Raw genomic sequence first — 11,007 nt, 5'->3', positions numbered from 1 at the left:
AGTGCCTGCCCATCCCTGGTCCCGCCCTGGGCCTCTGAGCAGGGCTCACTCTGGTCCACTCTCCCAGGTGATTGGATTGGGCCACCTCCTCACCCCACAGGATTATCTCTGTGACCAGCGCTGTGCTAAGACAGGACCAGACAGGGGCACCTGTTTCCCAGAACCAGTGAGGAGAGCTGCCAAGTAAGCTTTAAGGACCTCCCCACGCCTCCCCATCATGGCCTTTAATCATATCTCCCAGATGGAGGCAGTGCCAACCTATAGCTGATACAGGACTGGAAGACACTGCTGTGCTCACAAGCTGGCTTCGTAATTTTTTATTCTGCACTGGGTCCTCTATAACCCTGGGCTTTGCTTCGATCTCTCCAGAGGTCAGTGTGGGGCTTGGGAGCCTGGCCTTGCCTCAGTCTGCCTGGGTCCAATTCCCTGCTTCCTCCAACTTCCTAAGTAACCTAAGTCACAGATCCTCCCCTGGGCCTCTCAAAGCCCTGAGCACAGGCAGCTTTTCAAAGAGCTGTCAGCTCCTCCTCCTCCTGCACTGGTGATCCCAGCACCCCACTCGGGGCAACTTTCTCCATCCTGCTTGCTGTCATTTTTGTTACATGAACAGCCACATGGATGAGTCATCCAAAAGCACCAGGCAATTCTTGATCTACTGAGCCCCAGTGATTTTCTCCTTCGCTCACACCATGGCCCCAGTTCCCCTGTCCTCTGTACCATTCACTGCAAACCACACCCATCTCTCCATCCCTCTGAATCTAAAACCCCACAATCCTCCACCTTCTAACCCACTGACCCTGTCACGGTGTTACTACCTTTTCCAAGCCCCTCATCCCTTTCTTGTTGCAGTAGTTTGACAAAACCATAACCCAGATTAAAGCCAAAGCTCCACCTAATTCACCCAACATCTGAGCAGCAGGAGGAAATGATTCCATTAATTGGGTCCATTAACTTAGGCTACAAATCTCCAGCGGACCTTCACTGCTAACACTTCCTCAGTGAATTCACTTTTCCTCTGAGGTCAAGGATTTCACACATTTCCTCTCATCATCTCTCTCTGCTGAGACGGTATCTCTTGGGGAAAACTGTCATACCCACAGTTCCACCAGCCACGAGCACCTGTCCCCACACACTCCTGTGAGCGTGGAAGGAACTCCATGCTCCAACCCGAGGCTGACCATTCCTCTGGCCGTTGGGTCTTGGCCCTTCGCCTTCTCGAGGGTTTCACTTTCACGTATTTCCCCTTCCTCTAGAATGGTTAATGTCTCTCTTGTGGATCACTCCTCTGATAATGTAAATATGCCTTCAGAGAATCCATCTTTTTTTAAAAAAAAGCCTCCAAAGTCATGTCTCCAGCCTCTTTTCTCTCCTCTCTTGCAGCAAAATTCTTCAAGACTGGCCTACTTCTGTGGGCTCCACTTCCTCACTTCACATCTATTTCATATCCATTCCAACAGGGCCTCTGCTACCAACACTCCTCTGAAACACTGTGTCACCACTTTTATACTAAAAATCACGTTTCCAAATACACCATCTCTATCCAAAACCAAAACTGAAAAGACACATGCATCCCATTGTTCACGCAGCACTATTTACAATAGGTAGAACATGGAAGCAACCTAGATGTCATCAACAGATGCCCGGATAAAGAAGTTGTGGTCTACTACAATGGAATATTACTCAGCCGTAAAATGGAACACATCTGAGTCAGTTCTAATGAGGTGGATGAACCTAGATCCTATCATACAGAGTGAAGTAAGTCAGAAAGAGAAAGATAAATATCATATTCTAATGCATATACATGGAACCTAGAAAAATGGTACTGAAGAATTTATTTCCAGGGCAACAATGGAGAATCAGACATAGAGAATAGACTTATGGACACGGGGAGAGGGGAGGAGAGGGTGAGACGTATGGAGAGTAACATGGAAACTTACATTACCATATGTAAAATAGATAGCCAACGGGAATTTGCTATGGCTCAGGAAACTCAAACAGGGGCTCTGTATCAATCTAGAGGGGTGGGATGGGGAGGGAGATGGGAGAGAGGCTCAAAAGGGAGGGGATATATGTATACCTATGGCTGATTCATGTTGACATTTGACAGAAAATAGCAAAATTCTGTAAAGCAATTATCCTTCAATAAAAAATAAATTAATTTTTTTAAAAGTAAATGTAATTTTGAAAGCATTCTGGAGCTCTAAAAGGAACTAGAAAGGGAAGATAGAAAAATAAATGTTGCCTGCAGTTTAAAAGTTCTAAATGCATCAAAACTTCCAGTGACGAATGACTAAAGGTAACTTCTTCCTGATATAGGGATGATTCCCGATACTACCTTTCGACAGAAAAGACTAAACTTTTTCTTCACATTCAATATGTATTTTCTTTAACACTAGTTCTGCACCCAGTATTAGAAAGAAAGCTCGGTAAAAGGAGAAAGCCTCTCACAGTGGTTATACCATTAAGAGAAGAAGCAGAATAAAAAACTCAAGGAAAATTCACTGTTTATTTTGTAAAGAAAATTAAGTGGTTCAATACATCTTCGATCACCATCTATGTCCTTCCTGACATGAGAACATAAACATAGCAGCAAGCCAGATCGTGAGCCTAGCTCGGGGTCTCGCTTCCTACTTCAGCAGCCATCTCTGGAGCTGCAGCAGCAGCACCGGCTTGCTGGGCCTCTGCTTCCGACTCGGACAGCACCTCTTCCTTTACTTTCACAGGCTTGTTACCAGCCTCCTCCTCTTCATCCGAAGACTCATCAAGCTCCCACTCATCATCTATGTCCATTTCAAACACTCTCACATGACGGAGATTTGAGCTTAACTAAAGAAAAGGCCAAATACAGAAATTTTAAATGGCTTAATATATTGTATATTAAAAATCAGAAGTCTGAAGAGTGGTTTCATAGGAAAATTATTTTCCCATCAACTTACAACAAAATCACTCAACTCAGCTTTCATTCTGTACTCCACATATACAGTGACAATTTCAAGATTAATAAAATCTAAAACAGTTAATAATTACTTAGCAAGCTTTCTCAGAACAAGAGAACTAAATAGCTAAGACCACTACATGCTCGTAATGAAAAAAAGCTTTATCACAGAATGTTTGCACGGAGAGGACCTTATAGATCCTGCCACTTCTGTTACTCTTAGTACCAATTTGTAAACACTTACCACACAGGACACCTTTCGAAAACCATTTCCAGCCACATACTGTGCTTTCATACTTTCCAGTAATCTCCAGTGCTTCTCAAAGTGCATGGTACGGGTGGGGATAGCACTATGCTGCTCATCTAGCCTAGAGAGGGAAGAAAGCCAAGCCAGGAGTGAAACGGGGCTCTTTCCCCTCATTTACTAGGGATGGCATCAGGGTTTGATTCCTACTAATATTCCCATTCCCAACATAATTCTCCCAGCTGTTGTATAAAAAAGCTGTGATACTATATTCTATGAAAACACTGCACTTCCAAATAGATCAAATTATCTTATTAAAGCAGAAACCTTAGAAAATAACGTTTTTGATTCACTTTTAAGGTATGCAAATGAACTCATTTTATTAATGAATCTGCTTACTTAAATCTTAATCTAAAGCTAGCTCTTGGAAGTGAACTTGAACCCCTTCTGAGGCTATTGAGGTCCTAATTCTGAAAGGAAAATACTAAAGACAAATCTAAAATAATTCTACTATAAACTAGGGCTAATGTCATCCTTGAAAACAGAAGTGCTGTTCTCCACACAAAATAATTCCCCACCTTCTTCCAGCAAATAATTCTTGATTTACGAACAAAGCAAAAGGACAAGAGAGCTGTTGAAGCCAGTATTTTTTCAATTAAAAAAAAAGAAGTACTTCTACTCAGTTGATTTTATCATACCTAAAGAACTATAATGTACAATATACATTAAAAAAATATTTAACTGTGCTATCAGAAAGACAATCTTACTAATGTAAGTTACCTCGTAGAGTAAGTCCCAGTGAATTGATATTCTGCAGAATCCTCACTGCTGTACACTGAAGACAACGGCAGCTGCACCAAGAGTCTATCTCTTCCTTCACGTCCTACAGTGTCTTTAAGAACTACTGTGACTGTTTCATCATCATAAAACTGGGCATCTAAACAACTGTAGGTGCTAGAATTAAATAAGTTCCGTTATATCAAGGTTATCATGACTGAGAAAATACTATATATACAGCATTATACTGGTACCAAACCAAAAACTGACAATGAAAATGTCAAGTTGACATTCTATGCAGCAACATTTAAAATATATCATTAGTTTACGCTAAAGTCACAGTTACCTATGGTACTGATTATTCACAAATATAACTAGGCCCTGAAAACAGGTAATCATGGAAAAAGAAAAATCTGTGAGGTTGGTTCACAGTTCCAGAAAATTCTTGACATCAATGGTCAGGACTTAAGCCTCTGGAAATTCTATGAATGGCACCATACAAATATATTGAATAATCAAAGTTAACTAGAATGAAAAGTAAAAATAAGATTTACATATGAAAAGATACAACTTCAAAGAACTTCCTTTATGTAAGGAAAACAGTAAGAAAAAGGTAAGTTTAGGATTAGTGTCAGTTCTTTCTCTTGCAAAGCCTCCAGATGATATCGGTATTGTTACACTTAACCTAAGAAAACCCCAGAGCAGTAAGAAGGACACCACCACCTCACATCTCTGTTGGTCATAAGAAGACCTTTAGCCATCTGCCCCCTGCAATCACATTACTTTCTTAGGAGACAGAGACTTCAGAAGTATTAACTGTAGGAAACCATACTACAGGAATTCCTGCAGGCCAGTAAGGTTCTTTTCAAATCACCCTCTAAGGTTCAAATCACCCTCTAAGTATAAAACACATAAACAACCCAGCCCCTCTATGTTGCAAGTGACGAAGGCCTGAGAATATCATCACTGTAACTGATTCTAACCATATTCCTGTATTTGCATTTACTGTATATACAGCTCATCCAGACAAGGTTCAAGATTTACCTTCTTCTCACTTTTTCAGTTGTGGCATATGTGAAGCTCCCAAATTTAACAGCAATTAGTCCATTACTTACAGATCTTGAAGAAAGAAGAGGGGTGGGGAGAGACTTTGTAGAACAACTTGGATAGGCAATAATCTATATATGCTTGAAAAAAAATGACTGTCCGTACATTTACATAATCACCAAACCCCAGACCAAAATACTACTACACTCACTCTAGAATACTGATAACTAACGCAAATCCCTGACAGACAAACTTAACGTCAAAATTACAACTCGGTTTAAAATCTCACAGTCACCAAAGCAGCAAGATATCTTACAAAACGAGGATGTCTGGACAACCAAATTATTTCTCCCATCCAAGTACTAACCAGGCCCAACCTTGCTTAGCTTCTGAGATCGGATGAGATCGGGTGCGTTTAGGGTGGTATGGCCACAGACCCAAATTATTTCTCTTGGACTACATCCTGGTTTCAAAAAGTTTCCTTTGGTTTAGATTTAAAACCACTTAAGATCCTAGTGACATTCTGAATATGATTTATCTTTCAAAACTTTTATTTGCATTTTCAAAAGAAGTCTCTATAGGCAAGGCCTCTTGTTTAATGAAAGGCATACTAAATCCGGCATGCTGCAGTCTATGGGGTCACAAAGTGCTGGATACGACTGTGAGACTGAACTGAATACTAAACCTGAGGTAAAAATCCTTTCTACAAGGAAGCCCAAATATAATTCTGAAGTTCCATAAGTTCATGAGATATAATACCAACTGTTTTGCTGTTATATTTTCCCTAAGCCTAAGGAAATCCTATATGTAATAGCGATATACCAATACAAAATTAAATAATCTAAAATTAAAAGGGATTGCACAGCTTCCTAATTTGGCATTACCACCTTAATAATGTGAAAACTAAGACTTAGAAGAGTTGAGTTAGCAAGTCTAAAGTCAAAGTAGCTTAACTAAAAGCTGAAATGGAGGAGAGGGAAGCAGTATGTTTTATTATTAAAAATATTAGAATCTTATCTCCTTGATTCAAACTTCAGATTAATACTCACTGGGAAATATCAGTATGTCTCCTTAAGATGCACATTTTGTAAAGTGAATCTTCTAAAATAGTAAAAAGAAGATAATGTAGATTTGAGGTTTTATTATTCCACCTAAGGAAAAAAGTTAATGTCAAAACATGACATTTAGCTATCAATTTATACAACAAAACTGTACTGTTCACAGAAGACAGGGAAGAAACACACACTTACAGAAAAGGGAATTTGAACAGTCTACGTGTGGAGTCCTCACTAAAACAAAAGAAAAGAAAGGTAAGAAAAATTTTAATCGGCTGTTGAATTATACCACCCAAAAAGTAAACAGAATTACCTTCTACTATCTTTATATAATGGAATACATACTGCTTGATTCATTGATTTTCCAATTACATCCTAAATAAGATTTAAAAATATAATTAAAGCATGTACATACACAGAAATAAATACTCCACAGAAAGTGACTGATCATCACTGTTTAAGTCTAGTGAAAAATCATCTCTGTCACCAAACCTTCATGCAAGAAATTTTAATGACAGTCACGACAGAAAAGAAGAGAGAAAACTCTGAGTGCCAAAGGACCTTGGAGATAAGTGATGGCAGGTGAAAAACCATCTTTTCTAAGTTTTACAGCATCAATCATCCATCCTTCAGCAGTTAGCAGACACATCAGCTCTGTAACTAAGATCACTTATGATAAGTTTGTTCTGGGGACCAATAAAATACTAAAGATGCCAACATAGTCAATAACCGTGTATATATTTTTTAATTTATGTAAGAAACCAACAGTAAGAGGAAATATTAGGGTGAATAATATGAAACTGCCACTTCTGTTAGTCAAAAACAGTTGAGTATCAGCATTTTCATATGGTTCATCTTAATAATTATGATCATTTACATAAATGAGCCACATATTGGAGACATTCTTGCTCCTATACAAAAACATGCATTTCTTTCAAACTTACTGCTGGCTTTTGCAAGCACTGATCAATAACGTTCTCCATCCGCCTTTTCACAAAATGCAATGATTTTCGAGGATAATAAGGAAACAGCAAAGGACTTTCTGGTTTCAAACAAAAACAAAAACAAAAAACAAAAAGCTGTAACAAACCAGATAGCTAGGCAAAACTAACCTACTGTTAGAGCCAGCCCACACAGCTTATCTGATGGTGGAATTCTCCCTGGGCACTCCACTGTACCTTCACACAAACTCACGAAAAACGACCAAGGCCTCCTGCTTTGCAACATCCTTGGCGGCCAGCCCACTGAAAACCACCACACTCACAAACTGAGTCCTGGCAGTTTACTATTCTTTTATCTTTCCCACCAAAATCCAACAATATGCTTCCGTTGGCTATAAGAAGCAAAGGATGACTTGAGAACCAGAAAACATATAATGAAACAAGTTCACTCTTCCCTCTTCTTTGCCACAATGGTGTAACAATAGCAACCCAGTATTATTTTGGAGAAGTATGATGGTGAAAACAAAAACAGGAGATAAGAAATTGGTGCTATGAAAATAAGCTCTTCATTTCTGAAAAGGGCACTTTTATCAGTAGAAAGTAATATATAATTTGTCAACTACTGCCATCAAGTATGTTAGATTCTTTTTATATCTGTCATTTCTATTGTTTACAACAGCTGTATAAAATAACTATCATACTGTTTATTTTACTGATTTTTTAAAATAAATGAACCTTAGGAGGTTTAGGCAATCACTCAGTGTTAGAATGACCAAGAAGCTAGACCTCTGAATCGAGCCCAGGTCCCACTCCCAAGCCCACCCTCTTCCACTGTGCTCTGCTGGCCTCCCTCATAGCACCTCCTGCCCCAGCTATGCTGGATAAAGGAGTTTTTAATCATGTTAACATTTTAAGCTCCCAACAGGTGACAGATGCTGTGGTATCACAGAAAGATACTTGGTCTCTGTCGCCAGTTCCTGGGACAGAACTCTTTAAAACCTTTGGAATTTCCTGAGTGATAATGATGATAGGAGCATCCTCTGTTTTAAAGAACCCCTAGATAGCTTCAGGATGCAGGCTGGTCACCATAAAGACCAAGCCCTGATTAGAAGCTTGGAACATTCAGCCCCATCCCCCAACCAGGTAGAAGAGAGAAGCCGGCATTGAGTCCCTCTAGAAAAGGCAGAGGAACCAGATTTCAAAATGCCAACATCCGCTGGATCATCGAAAAAGCAAGAGAGTTCCAGAAAAACATCTATTTTTGCTTTATTGACTATGCCAAAGCCTTTTGACTGTGTGGATCACAATAAACGGTGGACAATGCTGAAAGAGATGGGAATACCAGACCACCTGACCTGCCTTTGGAGAAACCTATATGCAGGTCAGGAAGCAACAGTTAGAACTGAACATGGAACAACAGACTGGTTCCAAATAGGAAAAGGAGTATGTCAAGGCTGTATATTGTCACCCTGCTTATTTAACTTCTATGCAGAGTACATCATGAGAAACACTGGGCTGGAAGAAGCACAAGCTGGAATCAAGATTGCTGGGAGAAATATCAATAACCTCAGATATGCAGATGACACCACCCTTATGGCAGAAAGTGAAGAGGAAAGATGAAAGTGAAAGTGGAGAGTGAAAAAGTTGGCTTAAAGCTCAACATTCAGAAAACGAAGATCATGGCATCTGGTCCCATCACTTCATGGGAAATAGATGGGGAAACAGTGGAAACAGTATCAGACTTTATTTTTGGGGGGCTCCAAAATCACTGCAGATGGTGACTGCAGCCATGAAATTAAAAGATGCTTACTTCTTGGAAGGAAAGTTATGACCAACCTAGATAGCATACTCAAAAGCAGAGACATTACTTTGCCAACAAAGGTCCGTCTAGTCAAGGCTATGGTTTTTCCAGTGGTCATGTATGGATGTGAGAGTTGGACTGTGAAGAAGGCTGAGCGCCGAAGAATTGATGTGTTTGAACTGTGGTGTTGGAGAAGACTCTTGAGAGTCCCTTGGACTGCAAGGAGATCCAACCAGTCCATTCTGAAGGAGATCAGCCCTGGGATATCTTTGGAGGGAATGATGCTGAAGCTGAAACTCCAATACTTTGGCCGCCTCATGCGAAGAGTTGACTCACTGGAAAAGACTCTGATGTTGGGAGGGATTGAGGGCAGGAGAAGGGGACGACAGAGGATGAGATGGCTGGATGGCATCATTGACTCGATGGATGTGAGTCTGAGTGAACTCCAGGAGTTGGTGATGGACAGGGAGGCCTGGCGTGCTGCGATTCATGGGGTTGCAAAGAGTTGGACATGACTGAGGGACTGAACTGAACTGAACTGAGTACTCATCAAATCAGGTCATAAAAAGATAAGGAAAGACTTGAGGAGCTATCATAGATTGGAGAAGACTAAGAAGACACAACTCAATACAGTGTGGGATCCTAAGGACAGTGGAGGGAAAACATGAAGTGTCACCAATGGCCAGTAAGTTAACCACACCTACATAATGAAAACTCCACAAAACCCCTGGATGACAGAGCTAGGGCCTCTGCATTGATGCCTGCACTAAGGGGCTGGGAGGGGTGTGCATCTAAAGAGGGGATGGAAGCTCCACATCCCCCACTCCTTCACCCCATGTGCATCTCTACTTGGCTATTCCAGAATCGCATCCTTGATAATAAACTGGTAAATATAAGTCAAGTGTTTGTTAGTTTTGTGAGCCATTTTAGCAAATTATTAAACTTGAACTATGGGAACCCTCAAATTTATAGCAAAGTGGAACAGAAATGTGGGTAACCTGGGAACCCAGTACTGGTGACAGAACTCTGAAGTGGGGGCAGTCTTGTGGGACTAAGGCCTGAACCCAGGAGTCTGAGCTAACTCTGCAGAGTTAGTGTCATAATGCAAGTATGGGATACCCAGGTGATCTGGGTATGACCTGAGATGATCTCAGGAGGAAAAGAATCCTCTCACTTTGGAGTCAGAAGTGTTTGAGTAAAAACACTTCAAATGCACACTGACTGCTTGTGTGCTATGTGGCAGGCACTATCCTAAGTGCTCCATTTAGATTAATTTATTGAATCTTCCCAACTGCTTTTGAGGGAGACACTATGATCACCTCACTTTACAGAAGAGAACACTGGGGCACTGAGAGGTCAGGCAATGTGCCCGCAGCCACACACCAGCAAGTGGTAGGGCAGGCCCCCAGCCCAGGCAGCCCTGCTTCCAGCACACCCACTTTCACCCACATGTGACACCAACTCTCTCACCTCCCCTGGGAAGGTATGTACATTAAGTATTCGGCACTTGATTTTTGCAAAGTTCTAGAAAGAAGTTTCATCAAGGGTTTCTTAAAAGCTCCATAGTGACAATTTGTACTACTTCATAATCTACTAAGATGGGAGATTAATGAGCTGGTCTGAAGTCACATTCTAACATCTTAAGAGATGGAATTAATTTGAAGTTAAATATGAGGTCTGTAACTAAGGTTAGGCCTTTCTATTTAGCTACAGAAGATGTGGGGAGAAAAAATGGTAGGACCAGTTTTTTCCAAAGTCCTCAGGATGGATATGAGCCCAACAGTGACAGGGTCCTGGTGCCATCACTGCTCACACACTGCTATCAGCCCTCCCTAGGCATCGTTCCTTACTCCGTTGGCATCCTCATTCAATACAATAAATGAGCTGAGTCAGCTGTACTTTTATTATCCCTCCATTCAATACTAACTTGTGTTAATACATCTCTCTGGTGATCCTGAAGACTCTCAAGCAATATAAAACATGTTCTGCTCCGAAAAAGAATGTGGACTTCTAGGGCTAAATCAAAAGAACAACAAGCAAAGTTTTGGGCCTGAGATTTCTCTGCTTCTCCCACTCACTCCTCATTCAGATAAACAGCAAACAGAAAGAAGCAGAGATTATTACTGACTGCAGTTAAAAACACGGGCTCTCAAGTTAGCAGAGTCCTAGCTCTATTGGTTACTACCCTTCAGTTTCCTCTTTAGTAA

The 11,007-nt window shown here is 40.8% G+C and overlaps 1 protein-coding gene across 1 annotated transcript in view; it reads right to left on the bottom strand.

Moving 5' to 3' along the window:
* Window positions 1-2,509: 2,509 nt before the first annotated feature.
* ANAPC4 (anaphase promoting complex subunit 4) overlaps window positions 2,510-11,007 on the bottom strand; it is a 34,206-nt gene continuing 25,708 nt past the window's right edge. The window contains exons 21-28 of the mRNA XM_052641868.1: window positions 7,003-7,100; window positions 6,372-6,433; window positions 6,254-6,292; window positions 6,053-6,154; window positions 5,001-5,075; window positions 3,960-4,133; window positions 3,180-3,303; window positions 2,510-2,826 (exon numbers count right to left, since the gene is read on the bottom strand). Coding sequence (XP_052497828.1) covers window positions 2,608-2,826; window positions 3,180-3,303; window positions 3,960-4,133; window positions 5,001-5,075; window positions 6,053-6,154; window positions 6,254-6,292; window positions 6,372-6,433; window positions 7,003-7,100 — 893 coding nt within the window. The 3' untranslated portion in view covers window positions 2,510-2,607. The remainder of the gene's footprint in view (window positions 2,827-3,179; window positions 3,304-3,959; window positions 4,134-5,000; window positions 5,076-6,052; window positions 6,155-6,253; window positions 6,293-6,371; window positions 6,434-7,002; window positions 7,101-11,007) is intronic.

Source organism: Budorcas taxicolor, chromosome 6, assembly GCF_023091745.1.
Source record: "Budorcas taxicolor isolate Tak-1 chromosome 6, Takin1.1, whole genome shotgun sequence".
Lineage (NCBI taxonomy): Eukaryota > Metazoa > Chordata > Mammalia > Artiodactyla > Bovidae > Budorcas > Budorcas taxicolor.
This window is presented reverse-complemented; position numbering and strand designations above follow the sequence as displayed.